Genomic DNA, 23,770 nt, shown 5'->3' with positions numbered 1-23,770 from the left:
AGGTGAAAACCCCCGGCCAGGTGGGCCCTCGGGGGTCCTCGGGGTCCTCTATCAACACAGACATCGGGGGTTCAGACAGTGTCCCAGAGGGCAGCCTGGTGGGCGCGGGGGCCGCAGCCCCTTCTGCCCAGCCACCGAAGACCCGCCGCCTGCTGAGCCCAGGCCTCGGGGAGCCGAGACCTGTCCAGGGCCTGGGAAACATGGGGTGCTTCAGCCCTGCCTGGGGGGCTCCCGGGGCACTCGGCAGGCCCGGCGGGCTGTGCTGGCGGCATTGCTCCTCCTTCGATGAACCGACGTTTCGTGAGCACCGCCTCCCGCCAGGCCAGGTGCAGCTGCTGGAGGAGGGGGATGGGGTGGGGGAGGACCTGAGCAGAGGACAGTCCCACAGCCCCTGAGAGCAACCTGGATGGGACCTGCAGGTGCCCCGGCAGGAGGAGGAATATGTGTGGTGTCCCTGCGGGGGGACAGCCAGCACGCCCCGGACACGGATGAGCACGTGGGTGTGATGGGGCCCCAAAGCAGCAGGCACACGGCTGTGACTGTGCTGCGCCTCCTAGCGCTTGCATGCAGAGCAGACAAGACAGACCTGGGCTGGTGGGGCGAGCAGGGTGTGGACCCGAGAGGTGGGATGGGCCAGGGGCTCGAGGTCTGACCCAGTGCCTGCACCACGGGACCGCTCTGGGCTGCCTTGGTGGGGGGCGGGGGGAGGTCAGACAGAGGAGGGGGCAGAGATGGCTCGTCTGCCTGGAAACAGGGCCCTTGTCCCTGACCATTGGCAGGGGGGCTGGCTTTGTCGGGGCCAAGTCCTCTGAGGACCCCACCTCCCTGCCCTGGGGTCCCTCTTGGGTGGGCACATCCAGGGTCAGCCTGTCCCTGCAGCACAGCGCTGAACACCTTGCTTGTCCCCTCCCCGCAGCCATCGTTAACCCCAAACAGCCCAAGGAGATGCCCAAGAGCTTCAGCTTCGACTATTCCTACTGGTCACACACCTCGGTAAGCCCAGGGCTGGGGGTCCAGATGGGTGGGCTGCTGCCGTGTGGATGCCAGCTCAACCCTGCTCGCTGTGCGGCCCTCAGCCAATCCCTTGACCTCTCTGAGCCAATGGGGCAAGGGACCACCCTGCTCCTCTGCAGGGCTGATTGGGAGGTGGGGGCACAGGTGTGAGGCCTGTGGGGAGGGGCCTGCTTTCCTAAGTCGCCTTGTGCGTGGAAGGTCACCTTGAGCCGTGACACACACTGTGCCCAGCTGCGGCAGGGACCAAGGGGCCATCAGCCCACTGTGGGCAGTTTCCCAGGGTCCTAGCCGTACAACCATTTGCCTGCCAGCATCTCCTGTTCCCCAGACACCCCAAGCTCAGTGTCCGAAGCTGAAGCTGCCCACCTGGTGCCAGCCCCTGCACGCCCTCCACCTTCCCCGGGAGCCTGGGAGACCCCTGGACTTTGTGCCTCCACGTCCCCCATCTGGTCTACACCAGTCCTCCCATCCCCCAGCCTCCTGAATCCTAGAAGGTGTCCAGGCCCCCTGCCCCAGGGCCAGGGCCCACCTTGGCTCACACCTCTGAGTGCCTGGTCCGGGGACGGCCCCAGGGCTCCCCATTTCACCTTCCCCCTCCAGCCCCTCCTCTCACGTCGTCAGGGTAACCCTGGGCCTGCCTAAAGTGACCACTGTCTTCAGGACAGCGTCCAGGGGTGATAGCCCGGACCATGGACTCCTTGGGCCCCTGCCCTGCTGCCTCTCCAGCCCCACCTCATCACTCCCACAGCTGCTACACTGAGCACCACGTCATGTACTCCCACCTCTGAGCCTTTGCACATGCTGCTCCCACTACTAAAATGCCCTTCCACTCTGTCTGGCCCTAGACTGGCTGGCTCCTCCCACCCTTCCTTCCGGAAGCTGCGGCCCAGGCAGGATTATTTCCCCTCTCCGGGTCTCCTGTGAGTGGATGGGCCGAGCAGGCGTCCCTCCCCACTGTGCTGGCCCTGGCGCCCGGAGGCCCTGGGTGCGATGCAGGCTCTCAGTGAACGTCATGGGCCGAGACCCCAGCACAGCACGCCCAGCCTCCTGCAGCTGCTCCCCCTCCTTGTCCTGCAGCCGGAAGACATGAACTACGCCTCACAGAAGCAGGTGTACTGCGACATTGGCGAGGAGATGCTACAGCATGCTTTCGAGGGCTACAACGTCTGCATCTTCGCCTACGGGCAGACCGGGGCCGGCAAGTCCTACACCATGATGGGCAAGCAGGAGAAGGACCAGCAGGGCATCATCCCGCAGGCATGTGGGGCGGGGGCAGGGGTGGGGGACCTGGTGAGGGCAGGACAGGCGGGGGAGCACAAGCTGAGACCCGGGAGAGCAGAGGGCCAGGAGGGAAGGCAAAGCATGAAGGGGGGTGGAAGGGCAGGGCAGGAGGGGCAGCGTGGGGCAGACGGGCTGTGAAGAGGCTGGAGACCCAGATCCGCGGATGGGGAGCTGCGGAGGGCCCCAGGCCTGGGCAATGCCCACCATGGTCACACCCATAAGACAGGGAGGCTGGGACAGCTGCTGGTAGGGGCAGACCTTCCCTGGGAGGGCTGTGAGGGCTGGTGGTCCCGGCAGGGAGAGGCCCGGGACAAGGGGACGCCCACTGGGTGGGTCTCTGAACCTGAGCTGGTCAGTACTTGACCTGGTCAGGGCAGGGGAGAATGCTGGGTGGTCTGTAGCATGGTAGACCCTTCACCTCATGCAGGCAAGGATGGTGTGAGGAGCAGGAGGGGATCAGACATCGGCTGGGGGGACCCCCGAGTTAGCAGAAGACAGTGGCTCCTTGGCTACAGACCGTCTCAGTGCCTTTAAGGTGGAGTGGGAGGGTGCGGGAGAGGCCCGGGAGAGCAGAGTCCAGCCTGGGTTGCAGGAGCCACAGCGCCTCGAGGGGTGAAGCTCGGGGGACAGCCCAGCCTCACGTCTGGTGGTGTGCTCTGTCCCTGCAGCTCTGTGAGGACCTCTTCTCCCGCATCAACGACACCACCAATGACAACATGTCCTACTCCGTGGAGGTAGGGCTCTCCATCATCTGTCCCTTGGAACGTGGCTTTACTGATTTAAAGCCAGTTCCCGCCGCTGGTCTGTGCTCTTAGCTTGTCATTCACGCGTGCATGTTGCAAACATGCCAGCCCACGCTGGGCACAGGAGCGAGGGGCAGTGTCTGCTCTGCGGTGTCTATTGAGCAGCTGTTCCGAGCTGCGTGGCCCAGGCTGAGCCGTGGCCCGGGTGGCCCCAGTGTGACCGTGCTGGGTGAGCCCCAGGCATGGCTGTGTGTGGGGAGGGCCAGGCAGGGGGTGGGCTGACACCCCCACTGACATGTCCGTGCGGGGGGCCTGGCCGCACCGGCTGGCTTGGAGCGCACTGTGTGCTCCCCCCACCTCAGAGGTCCCCGATGTCATCTCTGTCCCGCAGGTTAGCTACATGGAGATTTACTGCGAGCGTGTCCGTGACCTTCTGAACCCCAAGAACAAGGGCAACCTGCGCGTGAGGGAGCACCCGCTGCTGGGGCCCTACGTGGAGGACCTGTCCAAGCTGGCTGTCACCTCCTACAATGACATCCAGGACCTCATGGACTCAGGGAACAAGGCCCGGTGTGTGCGGGGCGACGGCCCCACCCTCCCTGCCCTCCCCCTACCACCCACGCAACTCCGAGTCTCTCCGAGGGACACCTGTCCTTGGGGCGCCTGTTGGTATCCCCATGGGGTCTGTCCAGCGGCCCCCATGGAGGTGTGGGCCTTGTGGGCCTAAGGACATCCAGGGCACATGCCAGCCCATGGGGGCCTCCAGCTCCCCCGGGAAGGGGACGCTGTCACCTACACAGGGTCTGCTCCTCCTGGGGGGTCAGGCTGTGCGCCCTGGGGGGCGGTGGCTGCCCTGGGTGGGGCCAGGCTGTGAGGACCAGCCCTGCCTGCTTGGAGGGCAGATGGCCCTCTGGACGGGGGCACGTGGGGAGGGTCGGCCACAAGGTGCTGCCGGCCATGAGCTATTTGTCTCCGTGACCACGCTGCCCCGGGCCTCCCAGCCTAGGAGGGTCTGCCCTGGTTGTCATGGCAACAGTCCCCCACCTTCTGCCACGCAGGGACTCCCGGGAGGGTGAGGATCCCTGGCCAGTGGCCTGCCCTGCACTCAGCAGGGGTCCCTGGGGGCTCTTCCACCTCTGTGGAGGCAGCTGTCAGGCAGGAGCCCAGCCTGGGGGCTTCCCTGGGGGCTCTGCACGGCAGCGACATCGGGACCAACCACTGGCCTCCGCTCGGCAGCCTCGGGCCTTCTCCCCCAAGGCCGTGCTGGCCCTCCCCGGATCGGCCGTGTGGATGGACAGTGGAGCCCCCTTTCCCTTCTGGGGGTCTTTCCACGTCACAGCCTGCAGGCCTCCGCCCAGGGGGCTCTGCTCAGCCCCTGGAAGCAGGGCACCCCCAGTCACGGGGCCCCGAGTGCCAGGCTCGAGTTGGGGGCCGAAGGAGCCACAACGGACGCAGTGGGCAGGCAGTGTGGGCCCCGCCCGAGCTCTACAGGAGGCACGGTCGCCACCAGGCCGGGCAGGGTGGCCCCGGGAGCCCGGGGAGGTGACGTCTAGTGACCTGGTTGAGCGGGCCAGCAGCACCAGCGGCCCCCACGCCCGACCACGGGACACTGGGTGACCGCGTGTGGCTTCTGTTCCCCAGGACCGTGGCAGCCACGAACATGAACGAGACCAGCAGCCGCTCCCATGCCGTCTTCAACATCATCTTCACGCAGAAGCGCCACGATGCAGAGACCAACATCACCACAGAGAAAGTGAGTTCAGCCTCGGCGGGCGGGGCCCCCGGCCGGGGACTGGGTCGGGCTGGTCAGGCGGGCGAGGAGGCCAAGCCGGATGCCGGCCCGTGAGGCATGGGCGCAGACCATTCCCTGCCCAGCTTGGGCCTCGGTGAGGGGCTGGCCAGGCCTGCGAGGCCACCTCCTCTCGGTGTTTGGTGCCACGTGGGTGTGGAAGGGACTGAGTGGAGGGGCCGTGGACCCTGGAACAGCCTCCTGCCAGGCAGTTATGGTGGAGACTGTAGGGCCGAGGAGGGACGTCTCCAGGGCAGCCCCACTGGCCGGAGACGCCTCGGGGGCCCTTGGAGGGCGGTGTCAAAGGCCGCAGGTTGTGAGTGCCCGTCACAGGCTGACCGTGGGCCCTGGTGCAGGCTGGGGGTGCCCGTCACCCCGTGGGCGCCGGCATCTGTGAGCACAAAGGAGAGGTTGTGCTGAGTGGCCCCGCCCACTGCCCCCGCCCCAGATGCCTTTCCCACGAGCCTTGGCCTTGTCAGTGGACCCAGGCAGGGGCCTCGTCTCCTGGGGCCTTTATCCAGACACGCCGCCTGTGGGCGCTGCAGGGGCAGTAGGGCGGGCGCCCTCCGTGGCTGTGACCCTAGGCATCTCGATTTCTCTGACTGGGCAACCCCCATCGCCGCCCTGCCAGCCAGGCCCTGCTCCCGGGGGCAGCACCCTGGGGTCCGCAGAGTGGCCGGGGGGAGTTCGGGGTGCTCAGTCCCTGATGATGCCGGGTCACCCCGGCCTGGCGCCGTCCTCCCAGGGGCCTGGGAGGGCGGGGGTGATGGAGCTGGACCTGAGCCGGCGGCCTGGCTGCGGCTGCCTGCTGTTCCCACCCCTCGGGCTCAGGGCAGCTGGCGGTCCCACCAGGCGGCTCCTGCCCGCAGCCCTGGGCTTCCCCGGGTGCATGCGGCTGCCCAGCCCGGGCTGTGCGAGTGCGGGGGAGGGGGCCCCTGCCCAGGGCCCGGGCGGCTCCGGGGGCAGCGGGCAGTGGGGGAAGGGGCTCCCGGAGCCAGGTTCAGATCCCACCACACGATGAGCCTGGTCTGTGGCACGGGTGATAGCGACAGTGACATGCGGGTGAAGAGCGGCCAGCAGGCAGGGCACAGCAGGCGCCAGCTGCTGCGGGCAGGCCGTGCAGCCTCCCAGGGAAGGTGGCCTCCTCCTCAGAGGAGAGCGGGGAGAGCTGAGAGCAGAGGTCGCTGTGCTCCGCAGGGCTGGGCGCTCCGGCCCCGGGGAGGGGGGGCCCACGCAGCGTCACAGCTCCTGCACGTGACACACGTGTCCCCGCAGGTGAGCAAAGTCAGCCTGGTGGATCTGGCCGGGAGCGAGCGGGCCGACTCCACAGGGGCCAAGGGCACGCGCCTCAAGGTAGGGCCGCCCCCCACCAGGGTCCCCTCCGGCTTGCCGGCGGGGCCTGACGCCCAGCGGCTCCAGGGCCAGGGGGCGGCGGGGAGCAAGGACCGAGACCCTGGGGGCGGGGGAGGCGGGCCGGCCTCGGGTGGGCGCCCCCTTTGCTCCTGCTCTCACGGGACGGGGAAGCGGGGAGGGTCAACGGCGGAGGGCTGGGCGCTGGGCCTCCATCAGGGCCGAGTGGCTCAGGCCCGGTCCTGCCGGAGCGAGGGGCCTGAGGCCTCCTGACGCCCGGCCTCATCTTCGCTACGCAGGAGGGAGCCAACATCAACAAGTCCCTGACCACCCTGGGCAAGGTCATCTCCGCGCTGGCCGAGATGGTGAGCGGGCTCCAAGTGCCGCGACAGCTGGGCTCGGGGTGGGGGGACAGCGGGCGCCTCCGTCCTGCCCTGCTGGGGGGATCCGGGAGCGGCACCGGTCCCTGCTGTGGGGCCAGGTTCACGGAAAAGCCCAGAGGCTTGGAGGGGAGGGGGGTCCCCGGGTTGGAGATGGAGCCATGACCCTGTCACTCTCCCGAGCCTCAGTTGTCCCACCTGTGAAATGGGGATGTGCCACCTCCCCACAGGGCCGTGGGGGTGGCCTTGGGCTGCGGGCGGGGCAGTGACCTTGGGTGGCCCCCCGGGCTGTCTGTCAGGGGGAGCCGGGACCCTCGGGGTGAGGGGCTGGGCCTGGTGGGCGGTGGAGGGGAGGCAGTGTGGCGAGGGGGGCTCGGGCTGTGCTTGGGCTCCTCCCACCCCTTCGCCCCTGGGCCCAGCACGCTCCGTCCTCAGACTCTGCCTTTGCTTTTGCAGGACTCTGGGCCCAACAAGGTAAGCACCTTCTTTCCTCGCTTCTCGGGGAGTGGGGGGTCTCAGCCCTCTCGGGCGGGTGTGGGGGGAGCCTGAGAAGCAGCGCAGCCGCGGGACACACCAGCCCCGATCAGAGCTGGGCCGGTGCCGGTGCGGGGAGAGCAGCGCCGCGGGGGTGGATGAGAGATGGCGGGAAATGAGGTCATGATGAACGAACGGGGGTGAGCCTCGCAGAGGACAGAACTGGGCTGTGAGGGTGACCCTGAGCAGGACGGCGGCCTCTCGTCAGCATGGCTGGGGGCCGGGGGCTCCAGGGCGGGGGCCTGGGGGCTGAGGAGCACCCGGTGGGCACTCACCCTGCCGTTGGAAAGCCCGCCGAGAGGTGTGAGGTGCCCAGGTGGGAGGAGCTTGGTTTGCGTGAGGAGCGGGGGGAGGAGTCGGGCGTCAGGGGCCGCGAGGAGGCGCGAGGGGAGCCGCGGGAGGACGTGCGTGAGGACGTGCGTGAGGACGTGCGTGAGGAGCGGGGGGAGGAGTCGGGCGTCAGGGGCCGCGAGGAGGCGCGAGGGGAGCCGCGCGGGGGCCCGAGAGGAGCTAACCGTGCGGATGTGTGTGAGGAGCCGTGGGGGGACGCACGTGCGGAGGCGGGGGTCCCGGGAGGGGCTGTGAGGAGCTCTGGGAGGAGGTGAGAGAGTGCGGGAAACCGCGACGCCGGGTGGCACCGTGTGAGGAGCCGTGAGACGCTTCGGGGGCAGGTGCACAAGGACCTGTGAGATGGGCTGTGTGGCGAGTTATGGGCAAGTGTGGACCGTGTTGGGGGAAGTGAACGGGTAACTGTGAGGAGACGGAGGGACTCTGGGGACCGTGAGGAGCCGTGTGAAGACTGAGGGGCTGTGCGTGAAAGGCGCGGGGACCGTGTGTGGGAGCCGGGGCCCTGGGAGGAGTTGTGCGCACGGCTGTGCTGCAAGCCTGGTGCTCTGGGCAGGCACCCTGCGTGAGGAAGTGCGGGAAGTACTGAGGAACCGCGTGATGAGCCGCGAGGGGAGCTCGGCAAGGGAGTGGGAGGAGCTGCGCGGAACTCTGGGCAACGGTGTGGGGAACCGTGTGAGGGAACAAGGAAGGGACCGTGAGGAGCTGTGATGGAGGCTTCGTAGGAACAGGGCGAGACCAGTTTGGGGGCAGCGCCGGGAGCCGGGAGCGCGGGGGCCCGTGGGTGATGAGGCCGGAGGGCCGGGCCTGACCTGCTCCCCAGCGCCATCAGGAAGCAGCTGACCGTGATCCAGCGGAAGCGGCCATGGGTTGGCCGCGGGCTCAGGAAGGCTGACTGCAGCTGGATGCGCCCGCGGTGTGAGGAGCCGCTGGCAGGGGGGCGGCCGGCGGGACGGCGGAGGGTCAGGGTGGCGAAGGTCCTGGAGCTGAGGCACTCGAGGCCGGGCAGGCGGAGTGGAGGGCGGAACGCGTGAGGGAGCCACCGAGCCAGAGGCGCCGCTTGGGCTCCTCGTGGGGTGACCGTGGGGCGTTTAGTGTGGGAACGAGAATGTGACAAACGTGGCAGGGAATTCACTCTCAGGAGTTAAGTGATCAAAACACGCGATACAAGTGGAGTCTCTTCACCCACCAAGTTTGCAGTGGGAAAGAAGCTGCGCCCTGGTGGCCAGACGCTCCCACACCTGCCCTCTCGCGGGGGAGCCGCGCGGCATTTCCTCCCGCCCCCCAGTGGCGGGTCCCGGGAGCGGCCATGACTCGCGGGCCCTGCAGGCTCCCCTCGGGGATGCCGTGTCTGCACCCTGAGGACACCCTGCGGGGCCCTGGGGGCCGCTGCTGAGCGGACGCTCCGGAAGCAAAAATGTGCACGAACGAGGGACGTGGGGAAGTTCCTCTGCCACGATTAGTGGCGCTTGAGGGGGCCTCGTCCTGACGGGGGGAGGGGGTGGGGAGGGGGACCAGGTTGTTGGGGGCTTTGGAGCCGCTTAGGCGGGACGGGCCTGGGCCTGGCGGAGGCGGAGGCGGCTGCACGTGCACGGGGAGGGGGCCCCGCAAGGCTTCCCGCAGGCGAGGGGTCTCTTCCCCTCAGTCGGCAGAGCTGCTGGCGGCGTCTGTGGGCCGATGGGCTCGCGCTGGTCCTTCTGACGGCGCGGAGTGTGGAGGCACTGGTCCTGGCCGCTGGCATCAGCCTGCCCGGGCTCGGCCGGCCGTGTGGCCCAGACACACCGTGGTGACGGAGGAGGGGGAGGCCGGGGAACGTGCTGGCAAGTCCCTGAAGCAGCCGGAGCGGAGGCACTGGGGCTTGGGGTGGGCTGGAGAGGCCTTGGGAGCGGGCCCCGCCCTGATCCCCAGGCAGCCTGGACCTCGGGGACCCACCTGTGCTTGAGCCCCTCTTCCTTGCTCCTCCGGTGGGCTCGGGGCTGACCTTGGACGCTCCTCTCCTGCAGAACAAGAAAAAGAAGAAGACAGACTTCATTCCGTACAGAGATTCGGTGCTGACCTGGCTTCTCCGGGAAAACCTGGGTGAGGACTCGCCCGACCCGGATCCGACACCCGGCCCGGCCGCCGCCCTGTCCTCCCCGGCTGGGAAGGGTGCCCATCCTTTCCGGGCGGAGCAGCGAGCCTGGGGGCTCCTCCCGGGGGCCTGACGCAAGCCGGGGACCCGGGTGGCCCTCGGGGCTGCAGATGAGCAGCCGCTGTGTCGGCGCTGCTGGCTCAGGGTTGTGACGCCCAGACCGAGGCCACTCTCTGGGCCTCGGTGATTCTGGGGAGCCCTCTGGCTGGCTCTTGGGGGGCTGCCTTGGTTCCCCCTCCTCCCCTCCACCTGAGCTCTGAGCCAGTGGGACGGATGGGGAGACGGAGCCGGAAACGCCCCGACTCCGATGTCTTCCCACCCAAAATGGCCTTGGGGTCCTCCCCACCTACACTTAACAGTGGGGGCCTGACACCCAGGAACGTAAACTGAGCCCCGGGCTGACCCAATGGACGTGGACAGCTGGGGGTCTCCAGCCTTCCTCGGCTGCATGGCTGGACCCTGCACCCCAGAAGCAGCCTAGCTGGTCCCCGGCTCGGGCCAGCGTCGGGTGCAGTGTCAGGCCACCCGGTGGAGGAGAGGCCAGATGGGAGACCCCGGGGGCAAGTGGGCCCCCGAGAGAGGACACGAGAGTCACAGGAATGAGGGTCCCTTCACCTGAGACGCGGCCGGGAGGGAGGCCTCTCCCCCAGGGCCACACCCAGGTCCCGCCCCAGGGTGGGTTGGGAGGCCCTTCACAGCATGGCACCTTGAGCCCTTCGCAGTGTCACCTCGCAGTCTGTGTGGAGGCCACACCCTGGGGATGTGGTCCCCGGGACACAGGTCCCTGAGGTCTGTGGGTCCGTGCGTTTCCTGATGCCGGGATCCATGTGACCCGAGCTGGGAATCTGATATGAAACATTAGGAAATGTGTTCCAAATAGGAAAGATAAAAGTGAAATTTTTATGGGACAAAAACAGTCCTTGTAGTGAAGGCCATAAAACTCTCCACAACTTTTCTCTTTATTATGGGGAGGGGGGAGGTCTGCTGGTTGTAATGTGACCCCAAATGTCAGAGAAGCATGGTTTTATGTAGACGAAAAGTGAGCAAGGTGCCCGGCTCGGTGAGGGAGGCCGGCCGCCTGCTGTCTGCTCACCTCCCAGCTACACCTGTGCGGGGGGAGGGCGGGGGGGGGCTGCAGCAGTGGGGCTGACCCTCCGCTGGGACCACCTGCTCTCCTCCCACAGGCGGGAACTCGCGGACAGCGATGGTGGCGGCACTGAGCCCCGCAGACATCAACTACGATGAGACACTGAGCACGCTGAGGTGTGTCCCGAGGGGGGTGGACCCTCCCTGTCCCCCACCAGCTGGCTTGGGCAGTAGTGGATCCTCTAGGTGCCTCCTTGCAGGGCCGGCTCACCTGGACTTCTTGAGGCTCCAAATGGCTGGCAGGGCACCTGGCGCTTCTCGGGCCCCGTTCCGTTTCCCACCGCTTGTGGCCTCGAGTGGCCCAGGGCCCTGCCATCTGACCAGGAGAGCTGGGCTCGCGGGCTGAGCGTTTCGCCCCCACCCATGGTCCACGGAGCCACCAGGGTCTTTAACAAGCCACGGGGGGGGCAGGCGTGTCTGAAGGTCCCTCTGGCCAGGGGCCGTCCCGGGCTGCGGGAAGCAGCTTAGCGGTCTGGCTCGGCGCTCTGGCCTCTTGGCTGCCACCGCAAAGGGCTGGAGTGCAGGTTAGATTCGCACCGTCCACCTGGGACCACAAGTCCAGGTGCGGAGGCCTCGTCATGCAGAGAAGTTTCCACCCTGTCCCTTCCCCTCCCGGGGCCTCGGTTTCCCCAAGTGGCAAGCCCCCCTGTAGGTCAGTGGCCCTGGTGACTCCCTGTCGGAGATGCCCCTGCAGGTGGGCGCAGGCGGGGCTCCGGGTTTCCTTGGCCGCCGGGCGGCACAGCCCCCAACCCCCCTCTGCCGCCCAGGTACGCGGACCGGGCCAAGCAGATCCGCTGTAACGCCGTCATCAACGAGGACCCCAACAACAAGCTGATCCGTGAGCTGAAGGATGAGGTGACGCGGCTGCGGGACCTGCTGTATGCCCAGGGTCTCGGTGATATCGCTGACAGTGAGTGTCTGCGCCCGCCCGCCCGTCCCGGGCAGGGCAGCGGGACTGTGGGGCTGGGGCAGGTCCCACTGCCCTCGCGGCCCCTCTGGCCCGAGGCCCAGGCTCTGCTCCGGGCTCCAGGCGGAGCCACCTCTGGGTGGGGGGCCGGGGTTCTGGGCTGGGCCTGGGGAGCTGCACGGTTTGGGTTTGCCGCTGGCCCAAGCAGGCTGGTGACGGTTTCCCGGAAGCCACAGCGGCCAGCCGCGGTGCCGGGGTTGTCCCCCCGTCCCGCTGAAGACCACCGCCACCCTACCTGATGCCTGGCCTGCGACGGCGCCCTCTGGAGACAAACCTGTTCTTCTGTTTCTGTCTCTCCCCCTCGCCTCCCCCCCCTTAGCCAACACTGTGCCCGGAGGACCCAAATGTGTGTATCCCCTCCGCTGCTCTCTGCGCATCCCTGCTTCGGCCCGGCCCCGCGGGGCGTAGGGCAGCACGGTGGGGGGGCGGGGCGCACGCACCCCTCCTTGGCCTTCCCCCTCTGGGGGCTGGGGGACCTGAGCCCTCTCTCTCACGGCACCCTGCGAGCCGTGATCCTGGTTCACCCCCGCGTCTGCTGGGAAATTGAGGCAACAGGGAGGCGCGGGGCAGTCAAGGCCTCCTCTGGCCGAGCGTGGCTGAGGTCAGGCTCTCTGCCTGCCTTGCTCCTAGAGGCCTGAATGTCAGCACAGGGGCTGGGACAGCTCACAGGGCCGGGTCCATCCCCGGCTCCTGGCTCCGGCCCCCCTCTGACCCCACCCACCCCAAGGCCCCTTCCCCTGGAAATGCCAGGAGTGTGAATGCTGCCACGTCCTCCCAGCCTGCGTCTCCCGCTGGCTGTGGGCCCGGCTCCCTGGGCAGGGGCACGTGCTGGGGCCTCCCCACCCCAGGGGCCACAGGGCGCCCTCAGTTTCCCTAGTGCCCGTGCTGTCCTACGTCTGCCGCTGCTCTGCTGTGTGTCTGCTTCTGCCAGGAGGGGCCTGGGCACCTCCCACCCCAGGGGGTGTGGCAGCCCCAACTCCCGGGCCTTGGGGGACAGGGAGGCTAGGGCGGCGGGGGGCCCAGAGCAGCTTCTTGGGGTGGAGGAGTGGGGGCTCCCTCGGAGGTCCCACAGTCCACGGCTCGGCCAGGGCGCTCAGCGGGGCGGACAGCACCGCTCGCGCCCACAGCTCAGGGTGCGTGGCGGGCCAGTGGGTGGCGGGCGCGACGTGGGGCAGAGAGGATGAGGAGGAGCGTCAGGGCCTGGGTGCAGGGGGGCCGCCGGGCAGTGACAGCAAAGGGCGGTGGGCAGGAGGGCAGGGAGGCCGGTGGCCCGCAGGCTTGGCATGTGTGCGGGGGGAGCGCAGGCCCCGGGCGGGGATGCCGAGGGACCTGGCGGCGCAGCCGCACCGTGGCGGGGGCAGCATTGCATGTGCTCGTCCGGGCGCCCAGCTCGTGGTCCCTGCTTGCTACCTTCTCTTTTCCTGCCTCTTGTTTTTTCCCAACTTGGTCTTTCTTTTCTCTCCTCCCGTCTGTCTGCCCCCCTTCCTCCTGTAGACGTGTCCGACCTTGAGAACAATAACCGTAACCGTGGCGGGGCGGAGCTGAGTCCAGCCCCTGACAATCTCTCCACAGTGACCAACGCCCTGGTGGGCGTGAGCCCCTCGTCCTCGCTCTCGGCCCTGTCCAGCCGTGCCGCCTCTGTGTCCAGCCTGCACGAGCGCATCTTGTTTGCCCCGGGCAGTGAAGAGGCCATAGAAAGGCTGAAGGTGAGGCAGGGCCGGGCTCGGACCTGGTGGGCGCTAGGCCAAGATCCCTCCTCTTGGATGGTCGCAGGCGGAGGGGCTTGGTCAGAGGTGAAGTGAGCCATGCAGGGGGACGCAGGGTGCGTCTCGGCCCCCGACCCCAAACACCCCATCCAGGGGGTCGGTGCGCCCTGTCCAGGACCATGGGGCCCATCTGCTGATTAGGGCGGGGGTCCTAGGGCCTCTGTGTCCTCCTTCCCGGGTTTCCGTGCTTATACCTGCTCCTGCGTGGTCTTCACCCTCCTGGCTTGGCCACGGGCGGCTGCATTTAGGGTTTGGGTTACTGGCTTCCTTCAGCGAGTGGGAACAAGGTGTGGGTGTGAGCGGTGGACGGCGAGCCCAGACAGAGGGGACAACGGCACAGGCGCCAGACCCGGGCTGATGAGGGGTGGGCTGTGCGGCCCACCTGGGGCCACCTGAGGTGGGGGGCTCCACTGGGGGGATAGGGTCCCACTTGGGGTGTGGGAGGTGTCCACCCGGGATGGACCTGGGGTGCAGAGGCCCACTGGAATGTGGGGACTGGGAAGGAAATGGGGAGGCGGTGCTGGTGTGGGAAGTGTCGTCCGTCTCACCCATGGTCCAGGGGCATCCGAGCCTCAGAACCGGTGTCAGCGTCTCCCCGCGTGTTTGTTTCTCCCTCTGGGTTTATTCTGCTTTTCTCTCTGTTCTCTGGGTGTGTCCACAGGAAAGACACGCGTCCTTTGCACGTATTAGCTCTCAGCCCTTCACCTTGATCTTTCAGACTTCGAGCAGCCTGGATGGACCTGGGAATTGGGGTGTCGGGCCTTGCAGGCCCGGCTACTCGCCTCCTCTTTGCCTGGCACCCAGGCCTCTGCCCACTGCCTGCCCCCTGCCCTGACCTCGCTCTGCTCTGTCTGCTCCCCAGGAGACGGAGAAGATCATCGCTGAGCTCAACGAGACCTGGGAGGAGAAGCTGCGGCGGACGGAAGCCATCCGGATGGAGAGGTGGGCGGTGCGGGCGGGGGGCCGGCAGCAGCCCTGTGCTCAGCTCTCGGCTCCTGTACCCAGGGGTGGCCGCGTCCAGTGCAGGACATACCCGTCCCCTCTCATCCAGTGACCCCCCCCCCCGTCACCAATGGCCCCATTGACCTGATTCCCAGTCAGGGGACCAGTCCCTCAAGTGGGCACCTGAACTCATTGACCAGATGAAACATCGTGTGGGTGCTGACCCCGCTCTGTCCCCAGGGAAGCGCTGCTGGCCGAGATGGGCGTGGCCATGAGGGAGGACGGCGGCACCCTGGGGGTGTTCTCTCCCAAAAAGGTAGGAGCCGGCCATTCTCTGGGCTGCCCCGATGTGGACAGGGCTGGGGGACCTGCGGCCCCTGGCAGGGTGTCAGCTCCTGGAAGGTCAGCAGGGTCCTCCTGGGAGCAGGGAGAGCGACTCCAGGCACCCGGCCAGGCTCCCCCGCAGCCATCCCTTCCCTGTGTGGAGCCTAGACCCTGCCTCCTCATGGTGGTTTGTCTCTATGGCCTTAGGGCGTCAGAGAGGTCACTTAGCTGCCTGAGGGGTGGACTGGGCCCCTCAGGTTGGGGTGAGACCGGGGTCCTGAAACAGGTGGGGCCTGCACCCCCCAGGAGCCTGCACCCCTCATGGGCAGGGCCTGGCTGGACACAAGCTGGGAGCCAGCTGCCCTCTTGGAGATTGGCTAAAGTAGGGTTTGGCTGTCCCAGCAGGGACCCCTCTTCTCCCACCCAGGCCTAGCTTGCCCATGGCCCCGGCCCTCAAATGGAGCAGAGCACCACCCCCTGTTCAGTAGCTCAGATGGGGCGAAGCATGAACATCAGGGAAAGTCTCTGCATGATTCTAGGGCCCAGACCCACACACCCATGCACCCACCCCAAAGATTGCCAGACCCTTAGAGCCCTTAGGAGCTTAGCTTCAAGCCCAGAAGCCTTCCTGGAAGGCAGTGGCGGTCTGTTCTGACCCCAGCACGGGACTCTGCAGGCCTTGCCCCTGCTGCCTTGTTGGTGAGGAAGTGCCTGGCTGACTTTTCACCCCAGCAAAGCGTTTCTTTGTTTGCCAGTCTCCGAAGCTGGCGGCATGTAGAGCCCCCGCTGAGCCATTGGGGCCCCAAGGGAAAAGGAGCACGGGGCGCTGGTACGATGGGCACATCCGCTAGGGTGGCTGCTCCCTGGGGACAGGGACAGGCTCCTCAGGCTCCTTCTGCACCCATGCACTCCGGCCCAGGGAGCACCTGAGGCCTAGAAGCAGGAAGGAGGGGTGCCTGGGAGGACCTCGGCAGGGTGGGGAGCAGGTGGCACCCTGGTGGGGTCCTACTTCACTCCCTTTTGGACAGGCCTTTGGTTTTCGTTTAGAATGCATTGTTCTTGAGCCGTTGCATTGCCTCTGGGCACAGTGCCCCGGGGTGGGCAGGCGAAGCTGGGGTACAGGTGTCCTCCGGAGACTGGCCGTGCAGTCTTTTGGCTTCATTGGTAGCAGAGGGATTTGCTGGTGGCCCCGGGTCTGGACATTGTCCAGGAGTGGGAGGACAGTGGGGTCCCCAGGACTCTGGAGAAGCACATGGGCCAGCTGGGTCCCCCGCTTGGCCCCGTGGAGGGAGCACAGGCCCTTCCTGGCTGGACGCCTTCTGTGCTCAGGGGAAGGGGCCGCTGTGGATGGTCCGTCCTGTGTCTGATGACCAGGTGTCCACAACCCTGTGCAGGGGTGTTAGAGGGGTTTGTAGCTCAGGGTGGGGGCAGCTTGCCCCAAGGTGCCAGGTGGGAAACAGGAAGCTGTTCCAGTCTCTGGCATGTTGCAGGATCCTTGCCCGGGACCGGGTGTGAGGTCAGGAAGTGTCGGGACCCAGAGACCCCGGGTGAGAGCAGCGGAGAAAGTGAAGATAGGGGGTGCTGGTCCAAGGCCCAGTGGACAGAGCCTGCAGTGGCTGCCCTGGGCACGGGATGGGGTGGGGAGCCGAGGGCAGTGCTTAGACGGGGCAGCTGGCGAGAGGTGGTCACCTTGGCTTTGGGTCATGCTTTGGTAGACCCATGGTTAGGACAGGTGTGGGCGTCTGACCTGGGGGGCTCAGGGGGACTTTTTTCACAGCCTCTCTGCTCCCTGGCATCCAGGGCCCGACCCCTCCCTGCCCAGCGTCCTAATCCCGGGGCCCTCAGCTCCTGGCTGCCCCGGTTGGAATGGGGACCTGCAGCCCTGTTCTAGGATGGAGGACCAGGCCCAGGCCCCATGGGACCCAGCCTTGCCCTGCACATCCCAGGGCCTACCACAGCCTCCGAGCACTCCCTGGGCCCTCAAGTGCTCAGAGCTGGGGTCCCAGCCCCTCCCGAAGCCCAGCCCCTCAAGTGCCGCCTGGCAACTGTCCTACCAAGACTCTGGGGTCCCCATCAAAGTCTCCTCCTCAGGAGCCTTTTCCTTCACATCTCCTCTCCTCTCTGCCAGGTTGGGAGGATATTGTGTCCCCCGAGAGGCCAGGCCAAGGGCAGGTGGCGGTAAGGTCCTGGGGAGAGAGAGGGCAGCAGGCAGCCCGGGCCGGGCTCCCGCTCCCCACAAAAACAGGTGACCCTTCTATCTCCGCAGACGCCGCATCTCGTCAACCTGAATGAGGACCCGCTCATGTCTGAGTGCCTTCTCTACTACATCAAGGATGGGATCACCAGGTGGGGGTCGGCGGGGTGAGGGGAGGGGTGGGCTCCCCCACTGAGGGGTCGCTGAGCCCCCGGGCATCTGCTGGCAGGGGTGCTGTGGGCCCCTCTGGGCAGTGTGGCTCCCCCAGGCCAGGCCGCTTGGGGGGCTGTCCCCCGGACCCCCGCTTGTGCTCTCCAGGCATTTCCCATAAGAGCTGGGCATCCTGGGGGCTGCAGGGGGACCAGGCAGGCCAGTGGGTGGCGTCGTGGTGCCGTGGGTCCAGCCGGCGCTGATGACCGCACCACACACACAGAGTGGGCCGGGAAGGCGCAGAGAAGCGGCAGGACATAGTCCTGAGCGGGCACTTCATCAAGGAGAAGCACTGCGTCTTCCGGAGCGACTCCCGAGGGGGCAGTGAAGGTATGGCCTCCCCCGGCCCCGCCCCTACCCGGCGCTGCTGGTGTCGCCCTCCTGGCTCCCCACTCAGTCCCGGGAGCCCCCCCGCCCCCCCCCGAAAGGTGCTCTGAAGGCTGGGCTGGGGACATGCAGCTCCGTCCCTGCACAGGGGGCTGGTTCGGGTGCTCACGGGCGGGAGGGCACTGAGCCTGGATCGAAGGGACGGTGATTCTTAGGCCACACCTTCCCGTGGGCTGGGAGCGGCCGTCTGTCCATCTCCCTGGCCGCCTGCCCTCGGGCCTCCGTCCCCACTGCCGGTTCTGGGCATGACCCTTCCTTCTCGAGAAGGCACCTGCTGGGCTGTCCCAGTGCCCACGGCCCCCGAGATCAGGGCAGGCGTCTGGACAGCCTCTGGGATGCAGACCAGTGACCAAAGTCCCCTCTGTGACCAGGCCACTTCAGGGTGGTGGCCTTAAACGGACGTTGGTTCTCCCAGAATTCTGTCCCCGAAGCTCTCTCTCCCCTCGGTGGGTGGGCACAAAGCCAGGAGGGGCTCTGGGACTCCTGGGGACATGTGAGCCACTGTTTTCCATCCCACCTGGAGACCCTGCAGGATGGGGTGGTCACCCAGCACGGCCTCCCCACCTCTGACTTGGGCCCGTGAGCCTCCCAACTGGGCATCACTTTCCTCATCTGTGAGGGGCTGAGAGGCCCCTCCGGCTTCTCGAGGCCCAAGCCAGGTGCCACAGGGAGGAGAGCGGCCTGGCGGGGGCCGCGCCTGGGTGGCAGGTGGCCAGGTGGGTCGTGCCCCCTGCCCCCGACCCTGAGTGGGGCTTGCTGGGCTCAGACGGGGACGCGGCCAGGAGGACAGCCCCTCACGGTCCTCCTCTCCGTGCCCCCATCTGTCCTATAGCCGTGGTGACCCTGGAGCCCTGTGAGGGGGCAGACACCTACGTCAACGGCAAGAAAGTCACGGAGCCCAGTGTCCTGCGGTCAGGTACAGTGGGGGCAGGGGTGGCCCCTGCGCCGCCCGCTCTGCACGCGCGCCCCTCCTGCTCGTGCGGCACCCCAGTCCGCCCCCCACCAGCCGGGCAGCACACAGGCCCGGGGCGCTGGGGGGAGAAGGCTGCTCCAGCGCTGAGTCGACGCGGCAGGCCAGGCGAGGCGGGATTCCGGGCGGGGGGGCGCCTGTCCCAGAGCCCCGGTGGGACTGGCGCGGTGTGGAACGGAGGAGCGGCCAGCGGGGTGCGCGCCGCACCGGCCTCCGGACGCCGGCCCCCGGCTTCGTATCCTCACGTTCTAGAACACACCTGGAGATCTGTCTGTCCATCTACCCAGAGATTTATTTAATGGAATTGGTTCAGGAGGCGGTGAGGGCTGGACAGGCACGTGTGAAATCCACAGGCGGGACCTTCTCCTCAGGGAAGCCTCAGTTTAGCTCCTGAGGCCTTTCACCCGACGGGGGGAGGCCCACCTGTGTAACGGTGGGTGGTCTCCTGTCCTGAGGTCACGTGATTGTAGGTGCACCGTTGGGCTCCCCAGCCCGGCCAAACTGACACACAGCACTGACCATCGTGTCAACTTGGCTGGGGTGACTCTTTGCTGAGATTGAGGGGGACCCTCCCCTTCCCCAACTGGAGGTGCAGGGGGGATGGGAGGCCTAGGAGGTAACGCCTGGCAGCCTGACGTCCAGACCTCTCCGGCCACCCTGAAGGGCCTTGTTTTTAGCTTCCAGGACTCAGGGTCCTGCCTTTGGGGTCCCGAGGGATGTTTTGAGGGAGGGACACACCGCGCGTCCTGGATTCATGGGCCTCGTGTGGCTGCCAGTGGCTGGCGTCCTCGCCTGGCAGCCAGTGTGGGGAGATGGGGCGGTTGAGCTGGGCCAAGGGCAGGTCCAGAGTTTCCTTCTCCCCCCTGTTGTTTCACGATGGGGCCTGGTGTTTGCGGGCTCGGGGCAGGGCCCGGGCTGGGAGGGGAGGCCGAACTCGGGAGCTGGAGGTGGAGCTGAGGGAGGCCTGGGGAGGACCAGCCTGCAGGCCTGGGTTCTCTTGTGGGTAGTGGGGCTGAACCAGCTCTGCAGGCCTCAAGGCAGAGCTCAGGTTCCTGGAGAAAGTTGGAAAGAAACCAGGCCGTCCAAAGAGACCCCCACCGGCAGGACTATCCAGAGACAGCAGGCACTGCCCTCGTGGGACAGGTGTGCCCTGGAGGGTCCTGCAGACAGGGTGGACCCTGGCTCTGGAAACATGCAGACCCCTGCCCTGCTTCCGTCGGTGGGACAGATGGGAAGGGAAGCTCCCGGCAGGAGGGGGCCCTGCAAGAGGGGGCCAACCCCAGCCCTCGGGTAGGGGAGTGCCAAGGCCCAGGGCACGGGAGCAGGAGGCCAGGCTGGCCCAGGGGTGGTACCTGTGGGGCTGTGGAGAGGACGGGACCGTGGAGAAGCCCCAGGACTGTGTTTTGCCAACATCGCTGCTACTGAAAGGGGAGGGGCCGAGGGGTGGAACCGGGGAGAGTGAGGAGGCCCGCTCAGGTCCTGGTGGAGGAGGTGGTCCCCCGGCGGGGGCGAGGGTGACAGTGGGCACAGGACCCGGGGGGCCGGCTCCTGGCAGCTGGAGGCCCTCCCAGGGGTGGGCAACGCTAGGACCCCAGTTGCATTCCTCCTCTTTCCCTTCTCCTCCCCCCTCTCACCCCCGAGACCACCCGAGGCCAAAGGTCCACCAACTCTGGCCTCGCCTCCGTCCCCCAGGAAACCGCATCATCATGGGAAAGAGCCATGTGTTCCGGTTCAACCACCCTGAGCAGGCAAGGCAGGAGCGTGAGCGCACGCCCTGCGCGGAGACGCCCGCTGAGCCCGTGGACTGGGCCTTCGCCCAGCGTGAGCTGCTGGAGAAGCAGGGCATCGACATGAAGCAGGAGATGGAGCAGAGGTGAGGCCCCAGGGGCTGCCGCCAGGGCGCCCCCCGAACCCGCCGTCGCCCGGCCCGCCCTCACCCCCGCGCGCTCTTACAGGCTCCAGGAGCTGGAGGACCAGTACCGCCGGGAGCGCGAGGAGGCCACTTACCTACTGGAGCAGCAGAGGCTGGTGAGGGCGGCCCGCCCGCCAGGCCCCTCGCGGGGCTCAGGGCACCCAGGGTCCCTGCTCGCCCGGCCCTGTGCTTGGCTGCCCGAGCGCTCGCTGCGGTGGGGCTGCGTCCGGGCGCCCTGGGCCCAGGCCCGGGTGGGAGGGCTGGGGACGGTCTGGTGTCCACGTGGCACCACAGGCCTTGCGTCTGTGCCCAGGACTACGAGAGCAAGCTGGAGGCCCTGCAGAAGCAGATGGGCGCCCGGTTCTACCCGGAGGTGAACGAGGAGGAGGAGGAGCCGGGGGATGAAGGTGAGGGAGCTCGTCCGGCGTGGAGGTGGGCTGGGGAGGGGTCTCAGGGAAGAGGCGGCCCCGGGCCGCTCCCTGCAGGTCAGCTGGTTGGCAGCTTTGCCCTGGGGTCCCTGGCCTGAAGGCAGGATTTAAGAGGCTGTGCTGCAGCAGGAAAGCACCTGTGCATACACACGCACACGTGTGTGCACACGCCTGCTGGTTGTGGCGGGGGCGGCCTGGAGCACGAAGAGGACGGGGCGGGGTGGGCGCTCCCAGGCGGGTGCCCTGCGTCCACTCACCCCTGTCCTGCCCGATGGAGGCTGGTGCTCCTCCCCGGACAATGTCTCTGCTCCCCACCTTGGGACCCGCTGTGGGAACGTTTGCTTGGGCGGCCCACTGGCTGACCTCTTGCTGCCCGGGGCCCGAGGATGGCTTAGGGGCAGGGTGTGCACGTCCAGCTCGGCCTCCGGTCAGCTGGTCGGGACCTTTGTGCTGACGTGACCAGGCCTCCCCCGTCTGGACTCGTCCACCCGAGAGGGTGTGTGGGACAAGCCCCAGTCTGCCCTCCTGCCCCCGCCCCACTGCTGCCCCCCAGGTCCTTGCTGAGCTCCAGCCCGACTCTCAGGACCCTGGCGCTCACACTGGTGGAGCTGGCGGCCTCTTTCGGGCGCAAGGGTCGTTCCCTGCAGCAGAGCTTGCTGCCAGTTAGTGTGAAAGTGGAGACCCGAGCCCCGAGCCCCCAGCCCCGTGATGACCACGTGCGCCTCTCCCCACAGTCCAGTGGACGGAGAGGGAGTGTGAGCTGGCGCTGTGGGCCTTCCGGAAGTGGAAATGGTACCAGTTCACGTCCCTGCGGGACCTGCTGTGGGGCAACGCCATCTTCCTCAAGGAGGCCAACGCCATCAGCGTCGAGCTCAAGAAGAAGGTGGGCCCCTGCCGCTGCCCCTGCCCCCGCTGTCTGCGCCTCGGAGGGCGGGCGTCACCCATCCTGCTTCCTGCCGGGCCTCGGTGCCAGGCTGCTCTGCCTCCCGGGAGGGCGGGGCGGACCCCCTGACCTGCAGCCCCCAGGAGGAGGGTGGGCAGTTGGAGGGGGGGCCCGGGACTGACAGAGGGGGACACGCAGGCAGGCCGGTGGGCAGGTGGAGCCTCCTCTCCAGCGGCCGGTGGGAAGGTTCCGGGAACGGTTGAGGGACAGGCAGCGGGATCTCTGGGAGCGGGAAAGAGGCCCTTCCAGGGCCAGGCTCCGCCCTCTCTGGGGCTGACGGGCGTCCTCCTCACCGGTCACAGGTCCAGTTCCAGTTTGTCCTCCTTACGGACACACTGTACTCCCCACTGCCGCCTGACCTGCTGCCCCCAGAGGCCGCCAAAGACCGAGAGACTCGCCCTTTCCCCCGAACCATTGTGGCCGTGGAGGTCCAGGACCAGAAGAACGGGGCCACCCACTACTGGACGCTGGAGAAACTCAGGTGCAGCGGGTGGGCAGTGGGGCGGGGCTGCTCCCCGGGCCTGGGCTGAGGCCACTGAAACGGAGGTGGACGTGGGATGCACGGGGCTCATGTGTCCAGGCAGCTTTTTCTCCTGTTTTGATATCTTTTAAAATCAGACGAAAAAAAATAAGTTCCTACTTACTCCAGCCTCGTTATAGAATCCATATTCTCCTCGACCAGAGCAGTGGCAAAGTTTGGAGGAAGGGGCGGGTGAGGCGCTGCAGGAAGCTGGGGGCTCCTCCACCTGGGGGGGTGGAGGAGGGCTGGGTGGGGGCCCAGGGAGGACGGCCAGGTGTCCTGGGAGGTGTCTGCCCTACGGCTCTACCTCAGGTCCCACACGCTCACCCTGACGTGCGCCTGGCTTTTCCTGGGTGAAGGTGACAGGACGGCTTTTTGCCACTGAAGACAATTTTAATGTTGCTCAAGTGCCCCTAGAAACGAGAGGCGCGTGGGCACAGGGCTGTCCGGGGGCAAAGGAGGGAGGGGAGGGCCTCGCCACGGCCTCTACGAGGTTTTCATGGGCAAAGCAGGGCAGGGTGAACAGCGAGGAGTGGCTGGTTAGCGTAACGCCTGCGGGCTTCAGGCCCGGCTGTACCCGGGCGATTTAGGGCTGGGGAACCGGCTGGCGTGCGAGTCGGCTAAGGGGCGGGTGGGGTGGCTTGTGTGGAGGTGGGCTCACCCACAGGCTGTTCACCGTTGGGGCAGGCCCCAGAGTTGTCGAAACGTCATGAGAAACAGAGAACGAAAAACGTGGTCAAGACGCGCTCACGCACGGAGACACGTTTATACGCACTCCGTCCCACTCACACACCCTCACACGCAGACGCCTTCCCTTCTTATGAGGTCCCCACCCCCGGCACATGCACTGACCCACACGCATTCACGAACACGCGCCTGCCCCTGCCCCGTCCTCTTGGGCTACCGTCTGCTCTTGGAGGGCGGATGTCCCCCCCCCACGTCCCTCCTGTTGTACCTGAGCCCCCGAGGGAGACGTCTGCGTCTCTCCCACCACCTGCCGGTTTTCCGGGGGATAGCTTCTAAAATGCTTTGTTTCCTGTGTCTTCTCACCACTCATCCTTTGCTCCCCGAGCTTCCGGGGCTCCGTGCCCTGACGCCCCATCCTGAGCGTGGCTGGTCACTGACCCCCCCGGCTGACATCCCATGGCCAACACGGGGGCTGAGAGGAACGTGTGGCGAACTGCAAGCCCCTTGGCCACAGTCGGCCGACTCCAAGGACCCCAGAGGGTCCGCCTGGCAAACCAGCTTGAGCCGTGGGTGACCCTGAGCAGGATGCTGTGGCCTGAGCCGGGCTGGGCCTGAGACCCCAGGATGCTCCGCCCGGGCCCACGCTGACCTCTGCCCCGCAGGCAGCGGCTGGACCTGATGCGGGAGATGTACGACCGGGCGGCCGAGGTGCCCTCCAGCGTCATCGAGGACTGTGACAACGTGGTGACTGGTGGAGACCCCTTCTACGACCGCTTCCCCTGGTTCCGCCTCGTGGGCAGGTAGGCG

General features: G+C 67.2%; 1 protein-coding gene across 20 annotated transcripts in view; it reads left to right on the top strand.

The window, feature by feature from the left end:
• The window catches only part of KIF1A (kinesin family member 1A), a 91,842-nt gene that overhangs the window by 28,921 nt on the left and 39,151 nt on the right, over nucleotides 1-23,770 (top strand). For 8 of the 20 annotated variants that reach the window (XM_036858370.1, XM_036858369.1, XM_036858368.1 and 5 more), the window contains exons 3-26: nucleotides 917-993; nucleotides 2,092-2,271; nucleotides 2,964-3,029; nucleotides 3,430-3,608; nucleotides 4,680-4,791; nucleotides 6,103-6,180; nucleotides 6,477-6,542; nucleotides 7,014-7,031; nucleotides 9,440-9,515; nucleotides 10,752-10,830; nucleotides 11,481-11,623; nucleotides 12,000-12,026; nucleotides 13,175-13,386; nucleotides 14,309-14,388; nucleotides 14,629-14,704; nucleotides 16,979-17,058; nucleotides 17,340-17,446; nucleotides 18,336-18,419; nucleotides 20,166-20,346; nucleotides 20,429-20,501; nucleotides 20,699-20,792; nucleotides 21,548-21,696; nucleotides 22,059-22,237; nucleotides 23,626-23,763. In XM_036858370.1, the coding sequence (XP_036714265.1) occupies nucleotides 917-993; nucleotides 2,092-2,271; nucleotides 2,964-3,029; nucleotides 3,430-3,608; nucleotides 4,680-4,791; nucleotides 6,103-6,180; nucleotides 6,477-6,542; nucleotides 7,014-7,031; nucleotides 9,440-9,515; nucleotides 10,752-10,830; nucleotides 11,481-11,623; nucleotides 12,000-12,026; nucleotides 13,175-13,386; nucleotides 14,309-14,388; nucleotides 14,629-14,704; nucleotides 16,979-17,058; nucleotides 17,340-17,446; nucleotides 18,336-18,419; nucleotides 20,166-20,346; nucleotides 20,429-20,501; nucleotides 20,699-20,792; nucleotides 21,548-21,696; nucleotides 22,059-22,237; nucleotides 23,626-23,763 (2,554 nt within the window). The remainder of the gene's footprint in view (nucleotides 1-916; nucleotides 994-2,091; nucleotides 2,272-2,963; nucleotides 3,030-3,429; nucleotides 3,609-4,679; nucleotides 4,792-6,102; nucleotides 6,181-6,476; nucleotides 6,543-7,013; nucleotides 7,032-9,439; nucleotides 9,516-10,751; nucleotides 10,831-11,480; nucleotides 11,624-11,999; nucleotides 12,027-13,174; nucleotides 13,387-14,308; nucleotides 14,389-14,628; nucleotides 14,705-16,978; nucleotides 17,059-17,339; nucleotides 17,447-18,335; nucleotides 18,420-20,165; nucleotides 20,347-20,428; nucleotides 20,502-20,698; nucleotides 20,793-21,547; nucleotides 21,697-22,058; nucleotides 22,238-23,625; nucleotides 23,764-23,770) is intronic. The other 12 variants (XM_036858374.1, XM_036858372.1, XM_036858383.1 and 9 more) reach the window with 2 other exon arrangements.

The sequence above is a fragment of the Balaenoptera musculus genome, chromosome 7 (assembly GCF_009873245.2).
Source record: "Balaenoptera musculus isolate JJ_BM4_2016_0621 chromosome 7, mBalMus1.pri.v3, whole genome shotgun sequence".
Classification (NCBI taxonomy): Eukaryota; Metazoa; Chordata; class Mammalia; order Artiodactyla; family Balaenopteridae; genus Balaenoptera; species Balaenoptera musculus.
This window is presented reverse-complemented; position numbering and strand designations above follow the sequence as displayed.